At 43.2% G+C, this 27343-nt stretch overlaps 1 protein-coding gene across 1 annotated transcript in view; it reads left to right on the top strand.

The window, feature by feature from the left end:
* PLA2G4D (phospholipase A2 group IVD) overlaps nucleotides 1–27343 on the top strand; it is a 50940-nt gene that overhangs the window by 12819 nt on the left and 10778 nt on the right. The window contains exons 6-14 of the mRNA XM_054969937.1: nucleotides 689–731; nucleotides 1462–1525; nucleotides 2170–2306; nucleotides 5255–5365; nucleotides 9144–9181; nucleotides 13358–13493; nucleotides 25261–25397; nucleotides 25954–26176; nucleotides 26438–26555. Coding sequence (XP_054825912.1) covers nucleotides 689–731; nucleotides 1462–1525; nucleotides 2170–2306; nucleotides 5255–5365; nucleotides 9144–9181; nucleotides 13358–13493; nucleotides 25261–25397; nucleotides 25954–26176; nucleotides 26438–26555 — 1007 coding nt within the window. The remainder of the gene's footprint in view (nucleotides 1–688; nucleotides 732–1461; nucleotides 1526–2169; nucleotides 2307–5254; nucleotides 5366–9143; nucleotides 9182–13357; nucleotides 13494–25260; nucleotides 25398–25953; nucleotides 26177–26437; nucleotides 26556–27343) is intronic.

Raw genomic sequence — 27343 nt, 5'->3', positions numbered from 1 at the left:
AACATGGCTACCCACCTGACATGTAGAGCCTGTCTAGATGTTTCTTCTGGCATGTGTTTGTACTTGTATCAGCTGAGGCCATTTTTAATTGATTTGTAGTTTTCTAACACAGAGCTACACGGCCCCATCCAGTACAGGCATGGAATGAGGCAGCCCTAGAGAGCAGACTTGCTGGCCAGCCACCTTGCCTGGAGGTTGTCCTTGCTTTCTTGCCCCAGCGTGCCAGGTTAAGGGAGAGAGAGATTGCCCCTCAGCCCTCTGCCTGGCTGTGAGAGCAGGAAGGAGACTGTGGTGGATTGCATGGACTTGCCAGCCAGGTCACCATCTTTCTATTGCAAATTAAAAATGGCCTCAGCTGACACAGGTACAAATATGTGCCAGAAGTGACATCTTGTGTAAAGCCAAAAGTGTGGAATCCTTCCTGACCTAATCTGGCAGGCCAATCCATGGGGTGAGGGCCACTACAGACAATGCATGTATATGCGCAGTTGTTGTTTTGCCAATATGTAGGGTGGGGAAAATATAATCCTTTCCTCCCGTGATGTGGTCCTTATCTAAATCTCTGACTATTAAAAGAGAATAAACTCTGGGGGCACTATATATAGAACTTCCTGTGTGTCATCTGGTTTTGGTCAAGATATATGTATTTAATACAACTGTGAAAACTGCTTTCCTCCTTTCTTTGTAGTCTGGATCATCTTGAAAGCCTAATTACGAATGATGTCCTGGTGGTAATGTTTTTTACTTTTCTGACTGATTTTTTTCATTTATTTGAAATAGTTTTCCTCAATATGGCAACTGTGGGTGCAAAGGCACCCACTAGTAATTTGCTTGGTGCCAAGCTTTTCAAAAAAATGGAGGCACCATTGATAGCTGGGCCTTGTTATGGGCTGCCTTCATATCAATGGCAATAGCAGCCATAGCTGGCTGTAGCTACTGAAGGATCAGGAAGATTAGTAAGCATTCCTATGCAGTTCTGTTCCCCTTGTATTTCCCTTCATTTATTTTTAATCCCTCATCTCTTTCTTCCACCCCACTAGCCCCTTGGGATTTCCTTTATTTTTATTCCCCTACACCCCCCTTTGGGTTTTCCTTCATTTCTTCTTGTTCCTCTTGTGGGATTCTTTTGCAAAGCAAGGAAGGAGGTGTTATATTTGGCGTTGCCTCCTCAGGCAACCATTTTGGGTTTGGCTGTGCCTCCTGTGGAAACCATTTTGGTCCACCCCATAAAATTCCAAAGGTCCTGCTCACTCAAAGAGGTTGGGGACCCCTGCTTTTGAAACATAGTTTAAGGTGAATTTATAATTATATGCAGATGAAAGAAATTGGAGGGCAGTGAAAGGGAACGCTTTGGGAACTGAATGTCAAAGAAAAGCTTTCAAAGGCAGCTTTTACTGCATGATTGACAGTTCTGGTAACTTGAATTTTTCATAATTTGGTTTCTGGCTCATTTCTCAACAGTGTCATCCACTTTCCTGTTTAAATGTTTGTGTGGTCAAGGAGAAAAGTTTGAAGTGTTTAAAAGGTAAGTTCATATACAGATTATTCTCTCAATAGAGCAGTACTCACTTTTCTTAGAATCAAAAATTCTGTATAGATAGAACCCTTTCCCTTCCTTTTGGGAGTGGGCAGGAGGTTTCCACAGTAACTACCAGTTCTATTTTATTTTGTAGAAAAAGAATTTTTATCTTAAAGTGTATGTATTTTGAAGCAATTCCAATCACAGCAGAGCCTCTAGTGAATGATTAGTTGAGAAATCAGTGTGAGGTGAAAGGACTTGGGTGCCCCACAATGAAGGCAGTGATTCATAGATAGACTGTGCTGTTTAATCTGATTACTTTCAGACAGGTAAGCAAAGGCAGTCGGGCATTTGGAAGAGAACAACCTTTTCCTCTTTTTTTTAAAGACAATCAACAGAAGAAGACCACTGTCCACATGTAGGAACACTGAGATCATTGGGTCCATCTTCTGTAGCATACTGAACATAAAATTATTTAATATTAAACTGCTGTTTGGAACAGCAACGATAAATTTCCTTGCTTCTGATTATAAAGTTTGATGTGCTAGGCTGGCTTGTTTTGTTTTGACACTCATTTGGATGGGCAATATAAAGGCTGGTTTCTAGATAATAGCAGAGTTATGTGAGCTTCTTTGGGATTCTCTTTGTAGAAGAAAATAATCTTGAACTGAGAGTGAAAGGATCATATGAAGATACATGGAAAATGGCTTTGGAGTCTGGATTGATAGAGTCCTTTCACTTCCATTACCCGACATACTGGGAAACAGAATTAAATGCTCATATGCAGGTAACAACTGTGATCGAGAAAATTTGCACCTTGAAAAAAAGTCTGAAAGCAAAAATGTACAAAAGTGTACTTTCCTCTACTCGTAGTGGTACAAGCCACTGTGGCAGCTGGATGTGCTTCTTCTCTTCCAATCTTCTAACAAGATTTGGGTCTCGTAGCACCTTAAAGACCAACTAGATTTTCAGGATATGAGCTTTTCAGAGTCAGAGCTTCCTTCATCATTGACTCTTGAAAACTCATACCCTGGAAATCTAGTTGTTCTTTAAGGTACTACTAGACCTGAATCTTGCTCTTCTTCTACAGACCAACATCGCTACCCACGTGAAACCATCTCCTAACAGTCAACTGCAAAAAAGTAGCTTAGAGATCTTACTAACTTGTTCCAGTGGGCAAGCACTGATCAGTATGATACACACACAGTTTCAGTCATTGGACTAAAATAAAGGGAAATGGTTTATTGAGTACAAAGTACAAACTTGAAAATAAATAACATAATATCAAAAAAGCTCTCATGAAAAGAAAACACACACACAATAAATAGTGCATGGCCAATGGATAAAGGAACAAACTTCTAATGGATTTCAAGGAGAGCACCTAAAAACCATAGATAAACAAAACCATGAAATAAACAGAAGAAACATCCAAATAAAACATATCTGCATGCACACACACGTGTGCACGTGTGCACACACACAGGCACACAAACAAATATGACACATGGATAGTACAAAGAAATTATAAAAGCATATAACAAATGCATAGTAATAAGCTGTATAATAGCCTACCTTCCTAATTACCTCCAACCCATTTAACCAAAAGGTGTAAACGAAGCCTTCTAAAAGTGCAACACTAAAGAGAGTTATACTGTTCTAAGCCATTGACTTGAATGGATGGAACTCTGTCACCTATAAATTACTCTATATTCCTCTAATGTTGTTTGCATAGTTACTTTTCTTTCCGCTAGAGTTCTTAGATGAAATCTTTCTAGAAGAGAAGCCTCCAAAAATATCCCCAAAGCAGTAAAGCAATAAAAATAATTTGAAAGAGGGGAATGAAAGAAGCAAAGCAATTCAAATATCAGGAATGGAAAAAAAAGGAGGGGGAGATGAAGGGTAGGACTTGGAAGAAGATGTAATAAAATTTGAGAACATAAGCTGGGAAAATTTGCTTAGTGTATGTGCTGCTTTTGTCTTTTACACCATTTTCTCACTGATCAAAGGCATCCCCTCCCATTCTTAGGAGAAGTGACAAACTTTTCCTGCTCTTCCTGTTCATCCAATTATTTTCTTTAAGAAGGGGATCATTACCCTTCTTTGTCCCATCATGTTCTTATCTTTGTCTCATCATATTCTTTTAATTGTCCATTCCATCCTCATTTCCATGTACAGGTGTGTGTAAGGTTGTTTTGGTTCATTGTACAATCAACCCTTCTGTGTGATGCCCATTTTATAATGCCCTTATAGAGCATTATACAGCTGTTTACAGATAGTGATGTACTCTGTACAGTTCTGATGGCTTCAGCTAAAGAAGATACTGTAGAACATCAAACATGATTAAGGAAAGGAAGGAAAGGGCAACAAAGGAGCTAGAGCATTTCTTTTACTGGAAAAGGCTAGTACATTTGAGGCTTTTTGAATTATAGAAAAGATAACTGGTGGTGGCATGGTGGACATGATAGAAGTTCATGTGGTGGAGTAAGTGGACATAAAGACCATTTAGTTCTTCGAATGTAGGTGCACCCAGTGCAGTAGATTCAGGACAGACACATAATGTACAATTAACTTGTGGAATGTAGTTACAGTGCTAAACTAGGTAGCAGAATAGACAGATTCATGGACGATAGGTTTATCAATCAATATTAGCCACAATGATTAAATGGAACCTCCATGTTCAGAAGCTATGTGCAGCTGAATACTGGTTGCTAGATGAGCAAAAGCTGGGGAGAATGCTTGTCTCCATACCTTGTCTGTGGACCTTTCAGTCCATCTGGTTTGCTAGTGTAGGAAATAGGATGCTGGACTACATAGACCTTTGGTAGTGCTTTTAGCTTGGCATGTGGCATCTATGTTACTGGGAGTTCTAGTTCAAAACACCTGGGACCTTATATCCAGACTGTTTCCCCATTCCTTTGTCCAAACAATCTGATATTATAGAGGGAGGCTAAGAGGGTTCGGTCTATTTTAGAATTTGGTAATGCTGAGTACATTACTTTTGCCCCGAAGTTTTTTTCATCTAAAAATCCTAGTAAAATCAACTGCAAGTGTATCTCAACAGTGTATAAATAAACTTCCATTAGTTGATGATATTCTATATGCAAAAATTTCAAGTTTTTATTTAGATTGTTTATCTTACAGCTGAGTCAGGTTTGGATCTCAAAGCTGCAATACTGAGATTTTTTTCTTAGGATTGCTATATTTTAAAAAACTCTATGCTTATGTTTTATGACTATGGCCGTTTTCACACTGCTTACTGGCTGCAGAAGATCACACAAAGCTCCTGGAACAACAGTGTCTTCCTGGTGCGATTTCGCGCGAGAACTGGAGTTATGCTGGGAAATTGTGCCAGGAAGATGCTGCTGTTCCAGGAGCTTTGCACAATGTTCTGTGGCTGGTAAGCAGTGTGAAAACGGCCTATATAATCCTCCTATGCTGTCAAGCCCATCAGATAAGACCAAAGCCCTTATTGGGCAGAGATGAGGCAGATGAGGACCAGAAACTGGCATGGGAATGCCTGTTTCCACAAGGCTCGTCTGACACCTATCTTACTGTTCTTTAGGCACCAGGACAAACTATTATTTTATAGGAGTTCCATCTTTTAAAAGTGTTTTTTATGCTGATGAATAGTGTACTTATGGTTTTTAAAAATATTATTTTATTGTATTGTTTTATTTTATGAGCTGCCATGAGCATATGTATTTTCTAAATAATGAACATCTAATCACTTTTTAGCATTGCTCAAGTAATGGGGAACAAGATAAACAGAACTCTGCATCCTTGACTATGCCTCTGAAATTTCTTTCTCCAGGACAAGAAGTGAAAGTAGTTCTTCCTGTGTCAGCGGTAAGTGCTTCAGTCACAGACTCCTTAATGGTATTTAACTGTCCCAGTTATATCCAGTGGGATGGATCTCAAAAGAGCCAATTTAGTGCTGTAAACGAATAATCTCAGAAAGCTTTGGTTTCAGCATCATTGCATGTGACTGTTAAAATATGATGTGCTTCACAGTAATATATGAAGACAGTTCATTGACAAGTTGTCATAATTAACATCCTAGAAAGTGTTAATCGAAATATAAAACTGATCTTCTTCTGAGGACACCGTGTCTTCTGAACCAAGGTGTCATACGGGGCCCCTGTGTCTCAACCCAACTAAGTGGAGGAGGCACAGGCTGCCCAGTAAACCAGTATCACATGGGATTACAAATGGGCAAAAGGAGAAAATCTCACAATTGCCCAGGTAGGCTGCCACCAGCTCCTTTTTACTACCCCAAGGCAAAGGAGAAAAGGGGCAAAGCTCCAGAATCTATAAGGGGATTAACAAATAGAAGTCTGCCTTGCAAGAGCGATTTGCAAGCAGAGTTCACAAAACAAAATATTATTCTAGGTAGGTAGTTCTCGAGCATTCACAGGGTGAGTTCAACAAATGATTTTATAGCTTTGAGGCTTCAGAATCACAAAACCCACACAAAAAGAAAGTTTAATTGTTTTATTAAGGTACAAGGTTATTTAAACTCACAAGAGAGAATGTGAGAGAATAAAACAAAAAAGCCTAAAGCAATAAGCACTTATCTAATACCTACCACAGTAGTTAATCAAAGGCAAAACAAGTTGGTATCTCAGGTGTAAAAGCCACAGCTTTAGTCACAAGAGTCAAACTAGTCAAGCAGCACAGCAAGTCAAAGATGGGTGCCTCCGCATCACTCTAGGTTGAGCCAGACATGAAGCAGGGAGAGAGTCAGTTGTTGTTACTGAATCCACCACAAGCTCAGACTCCATGTTTCAGTAACCAAATTTCTGCCATTTGAGACCAGAGTGATGCAGGCCCAGAACCGCCAATCAGGTCACAACTGCTGACATCATCTGAAAGTAGATGTCTATGTGCAGAAGAGGTTATGTGACATGGCTGCAGTCCTTGGCATAGACCCCAGTCCTGCAGGTGCAAATTGTTAGCCAATTAGCTCAGGAGGACTCAGCTATGGAGGCTCGACTAAGTACCAGCTAGACTGTCTTATCTTCAAGGACAGAGGCTGCAAAACCAAAAGTAACTTTATTAATATGGTGGGAATTTTTATGGGGAGAGAGAAACTAGTGCCAGGGGGATCCCAGGGACCTGCCAGCAGCCCTTTCCCCTGTGACTCCTACTCCCTCCCTGACCGGAGCCTGCCAGTTAGCTCTTTCTTTTTGGGGTTCGTTCTTATGGTTTTCCATAGCCAGTCGTCCTGGTTTTGGGGTAAGCCTTTTGTCTCCCACCTTTAAGGGTACTTAACACTTACACAATATAATGCTAAAGCAGAAGGGTTTATTGAAGCAGGGTAAAATGAAACACAAAGCAGTTTGCTACAAATGGAATACAACTCAACTTTACAGCTTACAACTTAACTTCTAAAATCCTAAGAATCACTTAACACTTAAAACACTAGATGAATACAGGCAATTTATATTCTAACACTTAAATCTAAGACAACTATAGAAAAACCTGGGCATTCCTTGGGCTGGAGCTGAAGTGCAGCAGCGAGGCTCCCTAAAAGGGAGAGCCCCCCTGGCTACTTGGCTGGGACACTCTGATGTTCTGGTCCTCAGCCGTCCAGGCTCCACGTGGGCAGGTAGCGCCTCTAGACTCCCAGGTTCCGAGTCCAGAGCCCTCTCTCCTTTACAGTGGCTTGTAACCCTCTTATATAGTGGTCCAATGGGCTGTGTGTTGTCACTACTGGAGTGATCCCATTGGCTAATGGACCTGATCCAGGGCAACCAAAAAGACTTGTTTACCTTATAGCCTTCTCTGCAAGATAGTCTTAGGAATTCGTTGCTGAAGTCAGCAGAAATGTGCAGTGAAACGTAATGGCTTGTGCGCATGTGTGACCAGGGCCGGCGCGCCCATGGAGGCCAGGTAGGCGGTGGCCTCGGGCGTGCGGGCACTGGAGGGGCGCTGGAGGGGGCGTTGGGGGCAGAGGCGCGCGCAGCGAAGCTGGCATGACCGGGCCGCCTGTAGCTACTGCTGCAGCCAGCCAGCCAGCCCCTTGCTGCCGCCGCCGCCGCCACACACCTCAGCCGGGTGCAGTCTCTGTGCGCCGCTCGAGCAGCGGCTCGCGGCTTCTGCGCCCAGCTGGGGCGCGCGGCGGCAGCAGCACGGAGCTGGCTGGCTGGCTGGCTGCAGCAGCAGCTGTAGCCAGCCACGCCAGCTCAGCTGCGCGCTCCTCCGCCCCAGCCGAGCGCAGAAGCTGTGAGCTGCTGCTGGGGCGGCGCACGGGGCAGCCTCCACGCGCTGCTCCAGCAGCAGCCCACAGCTTCTGCGCTTGGCGGTCCACGCGCAGCCCAGCCCCCCTGTGGTGCGTGATGACATCTGCGATGACATCATCACGCCTCCCGTGGGGCGCGTGTGCGCCCGCCGCCGCAGGCGCTAAAACCTCTGGCGCCGGCCCTGTGTGTGACTTTTTAGTTCAGGCCTACGACCTTGCTTTTTTCCCCCTATCCTTTATAGTGTGCCAAATGTACCACATTCCTTAGCAGGCTGCTTTGTAAAAGGAGATAAGGGAAAACCGAAAGTTAAGGAAAGAGAAAGGGAGGGGGTTGAAGAGGAGTAGAGAAAAAAAAACCCTCCGCTTTGGGGAGTTTTAAACTGCTGCTTGTAATTTCTAGATGGAATGCTGCTTGGGCCTGGGTCTTTCAGAGCCAAACTCCAAAATTTTCCCACAACAATTAACAGAGAGAAATAAAGAGGCCTCTCAAGGGGGAAAGCAAGGAAGGGAAAAAGCAAAAAAAAAACCCTCCCAGCAAAAGGCAGAAAAGCCTCTGAACCAAAGCCTCCGAAAATGGCTGTGTACACAAATTAATACATAGCATTTTTCTTTTACACAAGGTGTTGGAATAATTAAGCAGGTTTCTGCAATCATAAACTTTGAATATATTTAATTTTTATCATTGCTTGATGGATAAGCAATTTCAAAGAACAAATGACCAATTAAAGGGACTGTTGGGAAAGAAGAGAAAACAACTAAATGCAGGCCAATTCAGTAATGTCATGGCCAGAGTGAACAGAAACTAATATTAAAGGGCCAGTACAAAACAAGCAAAGTTGCTTCAAAACAAGCTAGAGGTGTGCTCTTTTAAAAAAAACCATTATTATCCATAAATATGGCTAATACATACTGATTAAAAAATCATGATTTTAGATCCAGATTTTGGGGAACACACCAATTTCATATACTCACATTTTCAAGAAGGGCCACTGCCATTCTGGAAATCTGTTTAAAAAAAAAAAAAAATCTGAAATTTTTGGGTCCGTTATTTCCTATGGTGGAGTCAATCCAGGCATCTGGGATGCCTTTGTTAATCCAAATGGCACTGAATTTTCAGGTAGCCTAGTCATTCCTCTGTCCTACCGGTCTGTCAATGTTGAATGGAAAGGCATTGACAGTTTTCTGAAGAAGGATTTTGTAAGGCTATTGATCTGTTTCACCATCTAGGGTGTGTTTGTAAAAACCAAGAAGAACAACAAGGGTATTTCATATTGTGGCATTTTTGGTTAAGAAGAACCTATCTGGTAACTTATCCTAAAGAAAGTGAATCCTGTAATTTTTAAGTGCCTTAAGTATTGATTTGTTGAAATTCTTCATTTTCAGGATTCTGCTCTGGAACTGAAGATGCACACAAAGGCTTGGTAAAGTATTGCTTTCCTGGAAAAAAAGGCTCCTTGAATGTATATGTATGCTGCCAAGGCTCTGTTGTTTTTCTGGAGTGTCCTCATTGCAGTACAAAAGGCAACATGGTTATCATTTACTAAAGTTAATTTAATTTAATTTAATTTATTATATTTATATTCCGCCCTCCCTGCTTTCGCAGGCTCAGGGCGGATAACAAATACAAACATGTTTAAAAACATTTAAAAACATTAAATAATACATTTAAAAACATTTAAAAACATTAAATATAACAATTCATGCTGCCCAGTGGTTCATACATGCCTCTGTGTTTGCATAGGGGTGATGGTTTAACCCCCCCTTCACGGGGGGGGGGCGGGCACTGCCCGGCGTTAGCCATATGCCTGGCGGAATAGCTCTGTCTTACAGGCCCGGCTAAATGCAAGCAAATCTTGCCGGGCCCTTGTCTCGCAAGACAGAGCATTCCACCAGGTCGGGGCCAGGACTGAAAAGGCCCTGGCCCTGGTCGACGCCAGGCGGGCCTCCCTAGGGCCAGGGACACTTAAAAGATGTTTTCCGCCAGAGCGGAGAGTCCTCCGGGGCTCATATGGTGAGAGACGGTCCCTCAGATACGTCGGTCCCAGTCCGCGTAGGGCTTTGTAGGTTAACACCAAAACCTTGAACCTTTGTGTTAAGAAGACCCTGGTCTGGCTGCCATATTTCCTTTCGAGACTTGGAGGATACACCGGCAGCCCAGACAAGTGCCAAGACAGGGCATAGCAGGGGGTCATCACCATTGCATGGCATTCTGGTGCATAGGGCTCCATGCTGATCTCTTTGATCTCATCCAGTATATCCAGTGGGGTTGATGGATACCGAAATGCAGCCCATGGATGAAAGGGATTTATATAAAGGGAACAACCATCTCATGAGTTTGTTGAAATGGGTTAAGTTGACTTTAGATAGACACAGTCTCCTTTTTCTAGAATCAGTGGGACAATGGAAGCTTTCCAAGTGCAGCTATTACTGATGATTGGGGTGGTATTCCTTATTTTTATGTCATTCAATATATTTACTAAAAGGATATGGGATTACATGCATATTGCCAGAAGTTTTTTTTAAAAAATGTGAACATAACTGCAAAGGATTTTACAGACCATGTTCTTTGTCCTCTGTCTTTTGCCCCTAAAATTCTCCCCACACTCTCCCCACATGAAAAGAAGTCTTTACATTATAATGAAATGTTATGCTATATGTGTATTCAAAGTTAGAGGCAAATTGAAAGTCTGGAATGATGTAACATTAAAGGATACAATCCATCTGAAGGCCAATTTATATACTGAATAGTATCCAGTGGCAAAGCTTTGCTAAACTGCAGTTGTAATTCTTACTATAGGTGAGAGATTGCTTTAGTCTGAGCAGTGAGATGTTTCAGAGCTTAGTGATTGTCAGTGTTGGTTCCCTTTGGAGGGTAGAGTATTGGGGGCTTTTGGTGTTTTGTAGTATTTTCTTTAATTATGGGTACTGCAGAGATGAAGGCACAGAGGCACTTCTACAGGGCAACAAAGGGAAAGTGCGCACATTTCTCAGGATGTCAGCTGAGTTCTTACTCCGCAACTGAAGCTAGGATGCACTGGAGATGTCCCATCTGGGGTGCCAGAATCTGTAACACAAAAAGTGCTTCCCCTTTTGCTCCTCCAATTCACTGGACAGAAGAGGTGAGACAGATAAGGGCTGTTGTGAAAAAAAGTATATTTGCAAATATAGGTACAGGCTACAAGATGAGCTCAGAATGTACCCCAGAACAAAGGAGCACATGTTACTTTTAAGGGCTTGTGACATCATTTTGGAGAAACGAAAGTCACATTCAACATATAAGGCACCTGATCTCTTTTACACCTTTAGATTGGACTATTGTCCACCTTTCAGTCTCGGACAACATCATTTGTCATCCTTTCTTGGTTTCCATAGCAGCATCTTCCTTCATTCCATATCTGGTTACTTTTCTACACAAACTCTCTTCTCTAAAAGGGGGAAGGGGGTGGAACTTATAATTCTCCCTTTGTTTCTGGCTCTGCCCTGTTCATATACTGGCAGGAATGTCCAGTTATCTATCTTCAAGGATAGACGTTCTCTCTTTCCATGTACAGCTAGGGAGAAGAGGGGTGGGGGGTGGCTAAAGGCAGAGACCAGTTACTTTAAAACATAAAGAATCCATCTTATGCTTCTTGCTAGCTTAATATTATTGCTATATGATTAATCCATAGTCTTTACTAATATAAATTTGCTAATCCCACACTACCTCACATCAGATCCTCAGGGTCAAGCTAGGTGTGTAGGTTTTTAAAGAGCGCAGCATCTGTGGGGAATGGCTGTCAAAAAATAAAGGAGAGCCCAAACAGCCTCAGAATGCTACTGCAGGGGAAGGAAGGGGGCTCCTGTCTCCCCCCCAAGCTGTTTCCTGTGTCAAAATAGCACAGGGGGGAGGGTATTCCCTTGTTTTTACTGCTCCACATGTATCGAATAATCCAGGTGGAGCAGCAAAAGCAGAGACACCCCCCCACACTCGCTGTTTTGGAAAACAGCTTGAAGGCGAAGGAAGGAGCCCTTTCTCCCCCCTCAGCGGCGTTCTGAGACCGTTTGGGTTTCATTTATTTTTAAATAGCTATTCTCCACAGTGGCTGTGTAGCTGTCGGGAACCCGAGTTGGGTCTAGAGAACTCTTTAAAAATCTGCATGTCTAGCTTGATGGACAGAGAGATCATGCTCCCCCAGACTCTGCTGTTCAGCAGAATTTATCTGCCCCTTTCTTTGTCCCTTCTAGAATCCAAATTATACTTCCTTTTCACACGGCCAGGCGCCCAGAAGATTGGGCGAAACTCACGCCATAAAAGCATCTTCCTAGTGCAATTTCTCAGCACGATCCCATTTAATGGCCCTTTTTCTGACGTCATCGGGCCATTAAAGGGGATCGTGTCGGGAGATCGTGCAAGGAATACGCTTCATGCTGTGAGTTTGCGCGATCTCCCAGGGCGCGTGTGAAAATGGCCACAGACACACTCCTTTCATCTGAGCAGGCTCCAACCCCCAACATGTTGCTTGAGCAACCAATTTCGTAACAATTGAGACCCTTTGAGGAGATATCTATATTTCTAAAATAAGTTACTATTTAAGGCAGACTGATTCTCAATGATCAGATGCCAAGACCACAACTACCCCCTGCCTAGGGATTATGCAGCTAGTCACATCACTATCTATAAAGGCTGCCTCCTACAAAACGTACACAGGTTTAACAAGATTCCCTACTCCTCCACTTGAAGCCTGCTGGGTGACCTTGGGTCAGTCACAGCTTCTAGAAGCTCTCTCAGCCTCACACACCTCGCAGGGTGATTATTGTTGTGAGGATAATAATGACATACTTTGTAAATCACTCTGAGTGGGCATTAAGTTGTCCTGAAGGGTGGTATATAAATAGAATGTTGTTATTATTATAGGAAATAAAAAAATGCAAAATGTTTAATTATGTATAACCAAAATATTTCTCTATTTCTATACATGGGCTTCACCATAGCAATGCCATGTGATAAGGCAACAGGCATTCCTTGATTCAAGGCCACTGTCCCACCCTTATGGACAGTAGTAAACTCATGACATTCAGCAGCATTCCAGTGTTTCCTTAAAAAATCTACACACTTTGCAAAAACCCAAAGAATGACTTTTTGATGTGCTCAGAGGACACAGGTTAATACAAAACACTGTGGTACTCATACTGTTTGCAATCCAAAAAGATATATAGCTTAGATTCTAGCATTAACCTTGGTTGCCATTGCTTTTGTGCTATGGCAACACATTGAGAGAGTCAAGCAAAATTTTTCATTCCAACTCAAATATAGACATATATCACAACAAAATAAAAGTCTTGGCAATCACAACTCTTGTAAAATCACTCATTTATTGATCTTCCAAAGCGCTTCAATCCTCTGTGCTACCAGAGAATTATTAAAACAGTTCTCTGTATATTTCTACCCCAAAGCACAAGTTGTTGGGTCACAGTAGTTTTCCAGTTCTCGGGTAATTCCATTTCACTCTACATGTGAATGGTCACTTGTACATAAGGGACTTGATATTTGTAAATGTGGTATATTGATCCTGTAGTCACTGAAAGATGTACTATCTATTTTCTTACATACGTTGTAGCTCAGAACACCTTGATATGCGTTTGGGATTTGATCTATGTGAAGAGGAAAAGTCTTTTCTGTTCAAACGGAAACAAGTGGTGGCTGCTGCTCTGAAAAGCACACTCCAGCTAGAAGTTGATCTGTTGGATCATGAGGTATGAGGGGCAGAGTGTGGGATCTGGAGCAGAGAGGAAAATGATGCTGTTATGTCCAAAAGAAAACAAGGGTACATATACGATTCATGTCAGGGGTGAGGATGGTTTGGTGTTGCATGCAAAGTTGCTGATTTCCATGGAGCTGTGATAGCAATATGTTGAATGCACATAGGAAGCTATGAGGAGAAAAATAGGGAAAAAAAGATGTATACTGGGGACAATATATACTGGTGACCTACCTGACCACTGTGGTCATCTTTGGATGCCCTACCTCAGGTGCCTGATCTGAGGTCAGGCAAGTGGCAACTGAGGAGAGGGCCTTCTCAGCTGTGGCACCAAATGTTAGAACTCTCTCCCCAGGGAGATTTGCCTGTCCCCTTCTATTGCTGTCCTCTGCCAGTGGATGAAAACTTTATTGTTTCACTTGGCATTCCCTCAGTGATTCCCTCCTCTCTCCCATATGTTTTTATCTTTTGTATTTATTTTAAGCTCTGGTTTTAAATTGTTTTAGTGATGTATTTGTGTGCTGGTTTTAATGGTGTTTAGATTATTTTAATCTGTATTTTTAATTTGTTAGCTGCCTTGGTGGCCTTGCTGGGGCAGAAAAGCAGTGTAAAAATCTTCTTAATAATAATGGTGATATTGATGATACAGGATCTCTCTAAATCATTACTTTCTCATCTAATTAATTCTTTCTAGTTCTTTCTTCCCATCCACTATGATGAGATCATACAGCTAAAACTCTGCCTTAATGTACCAAGATTTTTTGTGTGTTTTGGTTGATATTAAAGACTGTGGCGGATGTAGAATAAAATAATGTAGAGCCCAAGGCATTTAGGCTCTTCCTGGTCAAAATACTCCCCTTGCCTCTATCAAGCACCAAAGGGCATGTAACTGGATATTTCTGTTTCGAATACATATCTGGAAAAAACCTTATTGATATTTTTGGATATATTCGGGTATCTTGAAATACCAGTAGTTGGATCCCAAATATTTTAGGGAATATTTGGGGCTTGTATTTTAATGTTTCTGGATGTGTTTTCTTCTATTTTACAGGTTTTGAAGACAACAGGATGGGGTAGGGAGGAGGCAACTCTCTTAGCCAGCAGGATAAGATGTTAGGGGGAGCACTAGAATTGTCTGCCCAATGATGCTAATTCTCTTACAGCCCTCCATGACTCTCTGAGCATGGGCAAAGAGGACAGAAAGCAGACCTGCAGCTTGACTCAGTTTTAAGGCTAGTTTTTTTGTAGTGCTGTTGGTGCTTGCTGCTGCAGCAAGCACCACCACCACCACCACCTGCAGCAGCAAGCACCACCACCACCCCTGCAGCAAGCACCACCTGCTGCAGCAAGCACCACCAGCTTGACTAAGTTTTAAGGCTAGTTTTTTGTAGTGATGTTGGTGCTTGCTGCTGCAGCAAGCACCACCACCACCACCACCACCTGCTGCAGCAAGCACCACCACCACCACCACCACCACCACCACCTGCTGCAGCAAGCACCACCACCACCACCACCACCACCACCACCTGCTGCAGCAAGCACCACCACCACCTGCTGCAGCAAGCACCACCACTACCACCACCACCACCACCACCTGCTGCAGCAAGCACCACCACCACCACCACCACAGTAGTTATATACCGCCCTTCAGGACGACTTAACACCCACTCAGAGCAGTTTACAAAGTATGTCATTATTATACCCACAACAACAAACACCCTGTGAGGTGGGTGGGGCTGAGAGAGCTCCTAGAAACTGTGAGCCAAGCTACAAGTGACGAATGACACTTGCCTGGCAAGTGAACAGACACGTGTATTCCTCCCTGCTCACTTGCCATTCACTTGCGCTCCACTTGATCAAGTGGAATACACGTGAGTCTGTTCACTTGCCAGGCAAGTGTCATTCGTCACTTGCAGCTTGGCTCTGTGACTGACCCAAGGTCACCCAGCTGGCTTCAAGTGGAGGAGTGGGGAATCAAACCCGATTCTCCAGATTAGTCCCGTGCTCTTAACCACTACACCAAACTGGCTCTCCTGAGATGTTTGGTGTGCTGGCATTAGCATGTGATAGGGTAGGCAGAAGTGCGTAGGGCAGAGGGACTCATAACTCTCAATAATTAGATGATTGTTATAGATGGTCAGCCCTTTTCTATTGTTGTGGATGCCGGATTCTGCAAGCTGCCTGAGATGCCTATCCCTGTACATGAACTTCGATCACACCATGCTGAGCAGGACTGTGGTTCCCTCCCTGTTTAGGGTTGCCAGGGACCATATGATGGCACAGTTGTCCTACGCTTTGGGGAGAGTCATGCACTTCATATCCACCATTTGGTCCTGCCTTTCACTGCAGTATGTGTACCTCTTCCTGACTGCAGTGGTGCCAACCTGAGTATGTTCCGTATGGGAGTGGGCAGCCAGTGATAGGCAGGGTGCGAGTGAACATTGGACCAGCTGTTGCCAGACTTTGCTCCTCATTAAAATACTGGAAGGGATGCACATGCTGGCCAACATCTCTGCTACCATCAAGAAGCAGTTAGTGGCATGAGTAGGCAGGGATGTATCCATGAGCTCCATAGTGATAGGCAAAGGCACAAACATTAGGACAGCAGCAGAAGCTTTGGGCTTGAAGAACATTTACTGCATGACTTACTTCCTTTACCTGGAAGCGAGGGATGCCCTGGGTTTAGGTTGTGCAGATAATCCCAGATTAGATGCTGTGACACTTAAATTGCAGGGTCTGCTGTCCAGACCTGCTGGAATCTCATGAATCACTTTTTGTGCAGTGTGTAGGCCACTCATCTGCTGTGTTAGAAGCAGGGGCTGATGGGTGTGCCAGAGCACTGCCTAATCAGCACTGTTGGCACTCCCTGGAATCCCACAGGCACCATACTTGAGCTTCTGGTGGAACAGAAGAGCATCCTGGGCAAAGCAGCCTTGGAGGCTGCCATTGTGCATGGGGAGAGACCTCTCAGCAATGAGAAATGGTTGAGTCTTTCTCAGATTACCCCACCTTGGGCTTTGACAGCAAATGAAATGAGCACATACTTAAACCTGCATTCCCTCAGTCTGTATTGGAAAGTCTGGGAAAAGCATTTCCCCTCAAACGTAAAACTCAGCAGTAGAAAGAAACATCAGGGAACTCATCTGATTTGATTGGCACCATATAAAACCCACATTCCAAATTATAGACTAAAAAACAGCAACCCCTCAACAGAACCCTAGTTACTGTGAGGCATGGGGGCAGGGTGTTGATGGAGCTCAGCACCTATTAGCACAATTCTGACTAGAAAATAAATAAATACAATTTCAAAATGTTGTTCTTGCCACTTTAATAAAGAAACCCTCCTATACACATCATTGGAACAAGAGATGATAGCAAAGTAGACGAGTATCTCAATTAAAACAAGTAGAACCCACAAAAATACCGAACATGAAGCTCGTTCATGATGTATTGGTGTTGCATTTCTCCATCACAGGGGTAGGAGGAAACAAAGAATGCTAGCTATGAAGGGCAGATATAGCTTCTGGGGGTGGTTCTGTGAGCCAGTGACAGTATAGGCTGCAGACTGCAGAGAGAAGAGAACTTGGGTGCCCAAAACTGCCCCCTCTCTCGCTTTCTGAGTCCTGCCTTAGGGAAGTGACAGTGTGTGTGTGAGTGTGTTGGCAGGTCTGGCTGGCTGCTTTGGTACCAGTTTGCTGGGTTGGTTTGGCTTGGATTCTCGGATGTGCCAATGATTGTATTGGGTTTGCTGTATTGGTCTGTTGTTCTGCTGGGATTCTCTGGTTTGATGTTGGTTTTGTCTGGCTTGTTGGTTCCATTTGCATTTGGAGGCTTTTGGCAAGTGGTTGTTTTCAAGTGTTTGGCTTTGGGCCTCTCTGCACTGGAGAAAGCACTGGAATTGTTTCCCCCATAGGAAACAATGGAGATGTGAGATTGCTGGCAGCACCTTGTGCAGGGGCCTGTATACTTGGACCCCGTGATCCAATTTGCTTGAAACTTGAAACAAGAGAGAATCACAGAAAGACCAGCAGAAAGAAGCACAAGCACCGTGAAAAACTTACTACAAAGTATATCAGTATATATGCAGTGAAATAGTATATCCAAAAGTATCAATAAACATTCCAAAACAACAGGCTTGTAGTACGATCATTTTCAATCACATATGTATCATATGGCTGCACAAAAAAACTCAGAGGCAATCTCATACACGAAGTCGTTTGTCTTATATTGACTTGTCTTTCTTGTGGCACTGGCACTTTGTATTGGAAGCACTGGTCACTTCATGTCTATGTTTACTGTTATTGAGCTCATTGTATTATAAGACGTTCTTAAATGTTATGTGACCTATATGATACACATGTATGAGATTGCCTCTGAGTTTTTTTGCACAGCCGTATGATACATATGTGATTTGTAAATGATCGTACTACAAGCCTGTTGTTTTGGAATGTTTATTGATACTTTTGGATATACTGTTTCACTGCATATATATTGATATACTTTGTAGTAAGTTTTTTCACGGTGCTTGCGCTTCTTTCTGCTGAGACTTGAAACATGATGCAAAAAGGAGGGAGGTGAATCCCACAGGGAACAAAAGAATCAATTTCATGCCATTTATAATACAATGAGTCAATTTATAAGTGCAATTGAAAGTGCAAAGTGCTGACAATTCATAAATATTCCCACAATATAACAAATTCATAAATATCCATTCACAAATGTCCATACAAGTCCATACAAGGCAACATAAGAACATAAGAACATAAGCAAAGCCATGTTGGATCAGGCCAGTGGCCCATCCAGTCCAACATTCTGTCACACACAGTGGCTAGAAATCCAGTGCCATCTAAAGGACTGTCAGTGAGGCCAGGACACCAGATGCCCTCCCACTGCCTTCCTTCCAGCACCAAGACAACAGAGCACCACCTCCCCACAAAGAGAATACCATCTATCTCCTGTGGCTAATAGCCACTGATGGACCTCTGCTCCATATATTTGTCCAGTCCCCTCTTGAAGCTGGCAATGCTTGTAGCTGCCACCACCTCCTGTGGCAACGAATTCCATGTGTTTATCACCCTTTGTGTAAAGTAGTATTTTCTTCTATCTGTTCTAACCCGACTGCTCAATAATTTCATAGAGTGCCCACGAGTTCTTGTATTGTGAGAAAGGGAGAAAAACACATCTTTCTCTACCTTCTCTAACCCGTGCATTATCTTGTAAACCTCTATCATGTCTCCCCTCAGTCGTCTTTTCTCCAGGCTAAAGAGCCCCAAGCGCCTCAATCTTTCCTCATAGGGAAAGTGTTCCAACCCTTTAATCATTTTAGTTGCCCTTCTCTGTACTTTTTCCAGTGCTATGATATCTTTTTTAAGGTGTGGCGACCAGAACTGTACACAGTACTCCAAATGAGGCCTCACCATCGATTTATACAGAGGCATTATGATACCGGCTGATTTGTTTTCAATCCCTTTCCTAATAACCCCTAGCATAGCATTAGCTTTTTTTATGGCAGTCGCACACTGTGCTGACGTTTTTAGTGAGTTATCTATCATGACTCCAAGATCTCTCTCTTGGTCAGTCTCCGCCAGTTCAGACCCCATCAACTTGTATTTATATTTTGGATTTTTGGTTCCAATGTGCATTACTTTGCACTTGGCTACATTGAACCTCATTTGCCACATGGATGCCCACTCTTCTAGCCTCGACAGATCCCTTTGGAGTGCCTCACAATCCTCTCTGGCTTTCACCACCCTGAACAATTTCGTGTCATCTGCAAATTTAGCCACTTCACTGCTTAATCCCAATTCCAAATCATTAATAAACAAGTTAAAAAGCATTGGACCCAATACCGACCCCTGTGGCACCCCACTGCTCACCACCCTCCACTGTGAGAAGTGCCCGTTTATACTCACTCTCTGTTTCCTATTAATTAGCCAGTTTTCGATCCACAAGAGGACTTGGCCCTTTATCCCATAGCTACTGAGCTTACTTAGGAGCCTTTGATGAGGAACTTTGTCAAAAGCTTTCTGGAAGTCAAGATAAACAATATCTATCGGGTCTCCCTTGTCCACTTGTTTGTTCACTCCCTCAAAGAACTCTAACAGATTGGTGAGACAAGATCTTCCCTTACAGAACCCATGCTGAGTTTTCCTCATCAGCTTTTGGTCATCAATGTGCCCACTAATTTTATTTTTGATAATAGTTTCCACCAACTTACCCGGTATTGACGTCAGGCTGACTGGCCTGTAATTTCCCGGATCTCCCCTGGAACCTTTTTTAAAGATGGGGACAACATTAGCTACCTTCCAGTCCTCAGGAACAGATGCAGAGTTTAATGACAGATTACATATTTTTGTGAGGAGATCTACAAGTTCACACTTGAGTTCTTTCAGAACTCTTGGATGTATGCCATCTGGGCCCGGTGATTTATCAGTTTTTAAATTATCTAGCAGTCGCATAACCTCCTCTCTCGTCACCTCAATGTGACTCAGGTCTTTCAAATCCCCTCCCAAAGTCAGTGCTTCCGGAGTGGGCATGCACTTCTTATCTTCCACAGTGAAGACAGAAGCAAAGAACGCATTCAGCTTCTCGGCCATTTCCCTATCACCCTTTAGTAATCCTTTTACGCCTTGGTCATCCAAGGGCCCCACTGCCTCCCTAGCTGGTTTCCTACTTCTAATATATTTAAAGAATTGTTTATTGTTTTTCTTTATGTTCTTTGCAATATGCTCCTCATATTCCCTTTTTGCCTGTCTGATCACAGACTTGCACTTTTTTTGCCACAGCTTATGCTCCTTTTTATCAACCTCACTCCGACTAGTTTTCCACTGCCTAAAAGAATCCTTTTTACCTTTTACAGCTTCTATTACATTGCTTGTTAACCATGCTGGCCTTTTCCTAAACCTATTTGTGCCTTTCCTAACCAGCGGTATATATTTAATTTGAGCTTCCAGGATTGTAGTTTTAAATAGTCTCCAAGATTCCCCAAGTGTTTTGACCTTTTTTACTTTCCCTTTCAGTTTCTTCTTCACGTACCCCCTCATCTCAGAAAAGTTACCCCTTTTGAAGTTAAACATGGCTGTGTTGGTCTTATTTGGCAATTTCCTATTTATACATATGTTGTACTCAATAACATTATGGTCACTGTTCCCAAGTGGTGCAATCACATTTACATCTCTCACCAGGTCTTCAGCATTACTGAGGACCAAATCCAGGATCACCTCTCCCCTAGTAGGTTCTGTAACCATCTGTTCCATAGCACAGTCATTGAGACAGTCTAGAAACTCACTTTCTCTCCCCCGATTCGAACACCCATTGGCCCAGTCAATGTGTGGGTAGTTAAAATCACCCATTACAACACAGTTTTTTTGTTTAGCAGCCATCTTTAATCCTGTCATCATTTTATAATCCTCCTCTATTTTCTGATCTGGAGGGCGATAACAAACTCCCACAGTTAAGTTTCCATTTGGGCCCGTAATTTCAACCCATAGCATTTCCAGAAGCGAATCTAATTCAGTTACCTTCTCAATCTTACTGGAATGTATACCTTCTCTGACATATAGAGCCACCCCACCACCAACCCTTCCCTCCCTATCCTTCCGATATAATTTATATCCAGGAATCACCGTGTCCCACTGATTTTCCTCATCCCACCAAGTTTCTGATATGCCCACAATGTCTATGGATTCGCCCAACACTAAACATTCCAGCTCCCCAATTTTACCTCGGACACTTCTAGCATTTGTATATAAACACCTGTAACTTCCCCGGCACACTTTGCCTCGAGACGTAGTTAGGTCATCTGCACTGTTTGTCTCCATCTCAGTTGACAACTCTAATCTATCTCCCTGTAGAAGTGTTATACCTAGCCCTTCATCTCTCTGAGATGAACCATCCTGAACCAGAGACACTTTATCTCTTGTCGGCTTTCCCCTAGCATTTAGTTTAAAAACTGCTCTGCCACCTTTTTGATTTTAAGTGCCAGCAGCCGGGTTCCTTCTCGGGACAAGTGGAGACCGTCTCTCTTGTACAGCTCCCGCTTGTCCCAAAAAGAATCCCAGTGCCTAACAAACTTGAACCCTTCCTCCCTACACCATCGTCTCATCCACGCATTGAGACTCCTGATCTGCGTTTGTCTCTCTGGCCCTGCGCGTGGAACAGGTAGCACTTCTGAGAAGGCTACCTTGGAGGTCCTGGCCTTGAGTCTCCTGCCTAACAGCCTAAATTTTTGTTCCAAGACCTCACGACTGCATTTCCCAACATCGTTGGTTCCAACATGGACCACGACCGCTGACTCTTCCCCAGCACTATCTACCAACCTATCTATAACACGCGTAATGTCCGCTACCTTCGCACCAGGCAGGCAAGTCACCATACGGTCAGAACGCGGTTGTGCCACCCAGCTATCTACTTGTCTAAGGATCGAATCACCAACTACCAAGAGCCTCCCTCCCGCCCCACCCAGGGATGGTTCCTTGATGCGAAAGGAAACCTGCTCACCAACTGAAGAAGAGGTCCCTTCTGAGGGCATGTTCCCCTTATCCTCAGTACGGTGCCCTGATTCCACAAGATCCTCATTCTCCTTGACAACAAGAACGCTGCCATTTTTAGAGTGGGACACATCTATCCTGTCCCTGAGAATCTTGTCCTCGTGCCTATCTAACTGTCTCCGCTTCTCCAGGTCAGCCACCTTGGCCTCAAGGGTACGTACTCGTTCCCTGAGAACCAGGAGCTCCTTGCAGCGAGCACACATCCAGGACTTCTGACCAGAAGGCAGATAGTCATACATGTGACACTCAGTGCAATACACTGGAAAGCCCCCAACCCCCTGCTGGCATTCTGACTTCATTATTCTGTTTTAGGAACAACACACTAAGAGGAAAGAAAACGGCTATGATCCCCCGGCTAAGAGCCACAGGCCAAGAGCCCTTTAGCTCTCGCCCTTCGGCTCGCGCCAAAGGCTCGCGCCCCTGCCCAGCAGTTGCCTTTTCAATGCAAAAGGTCACTTCCTGCTAAGCACAGGAGGTGAGCACAAAGGGGGGGGTGTGGCTTGTACTCCAGCAACCCCCAGCAACCTTACAAACACACTCACCCTCAAACACAATCAAGCCCAAACACACTTAGCCTCAAAACTACACTCAAATCAACACAAAACTACACACAAAAAGCCCCAAAGCTAGAGAGGACCACCCTTAGCTTCTCAGCTTAACCCACCACAGCCAAGAAAGGCAAAAAGCCCTTACCTCCTCTAGCAGCTGCAGACCATGTGCTCCTGAGCCCAGGTGACTCTGCTCTGCCCTGCCCCTGCCCAGCAGTTGCCTTTTCAATGCAAAAGGTCACTTCCTGCTAAGCACAGGAGGTGAGCACAAAGGGGGTGTGTGGCTTGTACTCCAGCAACCCCCAGCAACCTTACAAACACACTCACCCTCAAACACAATCAAGCCCAAACACACTTAGCCTCAAAACTACACTCAAATCAACACAAAACTACACACAAAAAGCCCCAAAGCTAGAGAGGACCACCCTTAGCTTCTCAGCTTAACCCACCACAGCCAAGAAAGGCAAAAAGCCCTTACCTCCTCTAGCAGCTGCAGACCATGTGCTCCTGAGCCCAGGTGACTCTGCTCTGCCCTGCCCCTGCCCAGCAGTTGCCTTTTCAATGCAAAAGGTCACTTCCTGCTAAGCACAGGAGGTGAGCACAAAGGGGGTGTGTGGCTTGTACTCCAGCAACCCCCAGCAACCTTACAAACACACTCACCCTCAAACACAATCAAGCCCAAACACACTTAGCCTCAAAACTACACTCAAATCAACACAAAACTACACACAAAAAGCCCCAAAGCTAGAGAGGACCACCCTTAGCTTCTCAGCTTAACCCACCACAGCCAAGAAAGGCAAAAAGCCCTTACCTCCTCTAGCAGCTGCAGACCATGTGCTCCATGTGCTCCTGAGCCCAGGCAACATTTCATATATGAGCATTCTCCAAATAGTCCATAACTTCCGGGTAAATCCTTGATGAAACAGTTTTTTACTTTCTTTCCAGATCTTCTTTCTTATACATTCATAAATATAAAGTAGAAAGGCTTTCCTGCCATGAGGTGAGTTATAAAAACCGCAGTCAACCTCACCCCTGCAAAACTCTCGTGGGGTGAGTTGTAAAGGCAGCAGTAAATCTCATTTCTGCGTAACCTTCTCCTGTATAACAATAATGAGGTCAGTTGTAAAAGCAGCAGTAAACCTCATTCCTGCATAACCCTCAATCTGTGGCCGGCTGCAAGCAGATTTCGCGCTTGCTTCTTCAGGAGTCTATTTCCTAAATAGAACATAAGTCCCATCAGTTTACCAATCAAATGGATTTAACAAAAATTCTTCAAAATATTTTCTTTAAGGTGCATTTATACTCACAAAGCCCCCATGGGGAACACCCCTAAGCACTTAAATCACTCAACCTGGACAAAGATCCAGAGGAGTTAGCCGTGTTAGTCTGTAGTAGCAAAATCAAAAAGAGTCCAGTAGCACCTTTAAGACTAACCAATTTTATTATAGCATAAGCTTTCGAGAATCAAGTTCTCTTCATCAGATGCCTGATCAAAACCTGATCAGGCATCTGATGAAGAGAACTTGATTCTCGAAAGCTTATGCTATAATAAAATTGGTTAGTCTTAAAGGTGCTACTGGACTCTTTTTGATTCAACCTGGACAAGGCGGCGATGTTTCTTCACGTGCGCCTAACAAAAAGGGCGGTTCTCTTAAATAAACAAACTTCATCTGTCTCTTAAAGATATACTGTCACATTACAGCCATACGGTTTCCTCCACCCTATTACAAATAGCAGCTCAAAGACAATTCATTATTCAGCCCTTTAAGTTTAACTGATCCCAATCTAAAAATCCAGAATGCTTCTCTTTGAAGTAGTGCTGTTTGTGCAGATTCACGATCTTTCCTATGCATAACCTCCACAATCGTCACCTTAAAGTAATTTTCTGCATGTCCCTGCTCCCTAAAATGCTGAGTCAGGGGTGCCTCCTGGATGTTGTTACGTATACGCGATATGTGTTCTAAAATGCGTACCTTGATGGGTCTTAACGTACAACCTACGTATAGCATAGTATACACGTAGTATATACATAGTATAGACTTGAAACAGGCAGGACTAGGTTTTTGCAATTTTGGTGTCATTTGCTTGAAAAGCAATTGCCCTAGTCACCTAGAAAGGGTGAATTGCCCTAGTCACCTCTGAAAAATGTTGAAATTCCAAAAACAAACAAGCGAACCAACGATATTACCCTCAAATTCAAATATCGAAACGGTATTGAGGACCCAAATATTCTGGAATACCAATATGGAAATTGTTCGCAAAACTCAAATCTGAAAAATACCAATTCTTTTTCAAGCACACATCCCTACAAGCACCAGGTTTGGAGCCATCTAGGGTCCTTAGAAAAAGCTCCTGTGTGCATACCTTTATATCCACTGTATTTATGTGCTAGGTTCTTATCTCAGCTGTACTTCAGTGAACATCGTTGTATCCCTGGAAGATGTCCTGAAAGAATAGCAGTGTTAGTAAAGCTGCTCCTGTCTGACTTAGTTGGGTTGTGCCAGGCAGAGAGCTGGTCCGCTTCTCTCCAGCACAGAGACTACTTCCTGGGTTAACCCACATGCTTGTATTAGCCCAATCACAGACAATGGTTGTTCTAGCTGAAATGTCCTTGATAAAAAGTTTATACGTATACTTCACACATGCACACATATATTTCAAACAGGTTCCAGTAGTGGCAGTCATGACAACTGGAGGAGGGTGCAGATCCATGGCGTCTCTTTATGGACAACTCTCAGGACTACAGAAGCTTAATATTCTGGACTGTATAACGTATATCAGCGGCACCTCTGGCTCATCTTGGTGAGATAACGAAAGTGGAAGAGGGAATCTCAGAGTTTATAGGGGAAAATAAGAAAAAGAATTCAAAATAAGTGCATAGGAAAAGTATATGAATATTAAGCCCATGTAATCCACATTTCCTGAGAAAATCTTCAGAAGCACCATAAAAATTTTCCATTCAAATACATTTAAAAGTAATCTTCTATATTATTACTCTAGCCTCTGTGCTAGAGTAATATTCTATATCAATATCTTAATGTACAGTATTTTGTTCCCCACAGATGCAATTCAACCATAACACAGAAACAGAGAAAGGAGAAACATGTAGTTTTGCTTTCTCTGTTTCTGGTATTATCTCTGTGAATAATTATCTGGGCCTTCTGGGTAAGAACCACAAGTCTCACTTCACACATAACAGCAACAGCATGGAAGGCAGAAGAATGACTCATCTGTGCCTCATCTAAACCAGCTCTTGACAAACTGAGACGAATGAAAGCTGTGTATGTGTGAAAGATAATAGTGACAGAGAAACAGAGTATATTTTCTCTAACATGTTTTATTCTGATGCTTTGTTTAGGACCATGTCCAATTTGTATGAAGACTCTAATTGGTCCCAGAAGGATCTGGCACAGCCAATTCGTGAGGCCAAGAAGCACCTGACCAAAAACAAGATTAGCACTTTTTCTCTGGAGAATCTGATTTATTATAAAGCAGAGCTGGGTCATAGGGCTGAACAGGGCATCTCTACTTCTTTCAATGATCTGTGGGCAGTCGCACTTGAGAATATCTTGCATGATAAGGTACACAATTCCTTGGACATTTTTATTTGGCTGTTCGGTAATGGAGATGAATAAAGATGGCTTCACATGGAGACTTCAAGGCTACTTTGGTTGGTGTGATAAATGGATAAATGCTAATGAAAGCATTCTCTGCTACCAAGGCCTAGCCTCTCCACCATTCCAGTCCAGTCATTACCTGGAGATGAAAAACAAACCATGCTGAAATCCAAATTTTTTTCCTTCTTGTTTTCTTCAGATCACTGATTTGTTGTTCCTCTTTAGGTGGATGATTTTAAACTCTCTGATCAGCAGCAGGCTGTGAATGAAGGGCAGAATCCTCTGCCCATCTATTTAGCCCTTAATGTGAAAGAAAACCATATTTCTGCTTTTGATTTTAAAGGTAATGCTTATAAATGCATTGAACAATGTCATTGCTGCAGAGAACAGAGCATTTTTCAAAACTATTCTCTTGAATTATTTTACGTCCGGCAGTTTGGAGAGACAGTTTTTAGTAAGCTCTATACATGAGATTTGAAAATAACCTTAAAAGGTTTCCTCATATGTAGGGCATTCATCTTGAATATGAGCCATAGCAGGGGTTTTTTTCTGGGAAAAGTGGTGGCGGAACTCTCAAGAAGGAAATGAGGAAGAAATACACGGGATTCTTTGAAATCATATTATTTTCAAGCACTATTGCCGAGTATTTTCAAGAAGTGCCAGAACTCCATTCCCCCGCATTCCCCCTGAAAAAAAGCCCTGAGCCATAGTAAGGAAAATATTGGCTTGTATATTTTGAGATTCATGAGCAGTTGCATTTTCTCATTTTCCCCTCTAATTGCAATTCTCCTGAAATTATGTGACTGAGGTTTAGAGGACCCTCATAAACATTATTTGGGATGGGGGAAAGGAAAAATCTGCTGTGGAAAGGGGGAATTGGTGAAAATTGCCCCTCCCCCAACTCATCAGGGCTTGGGAGCTAAACAAGGTTTGCTGCAGTTAGTAGTTAGATAGGAGACCACCGAGGAAGACTAGGGTTGGAGGATGGCAATGGCAAACTACCTCTTGCTTTGAAAACTCCATGGTTGGGGTTGCCATGGGTCAGCTGTGACTTGATAGCACTTTATTCTTTTCTTCTTCATTGATAGAGAGACCATTTATTGTCCGAAACAGACCATATGATATTAGCCA

This window comes from Eublepharis macularius, chromosome 2, assembly GCF_028583425.1.
Source record: "Eublepharis macularius isolate TG4126 chromosome 2, MPM_Emac_v1.0, whole genome shotgun sequence".
NCBI classification, from domain to species: domain Eukaryota; kingdom Metazoa; phylum Chordata; class Lepidosauria; order Squamata; family Eublepharidae; genus Eublepharis; species Eublepharis macularius.
Note: the sequence above shows the minus strand (reverse complement) of the source record. Positions and strands in the feature narration are given on the sequence as shown.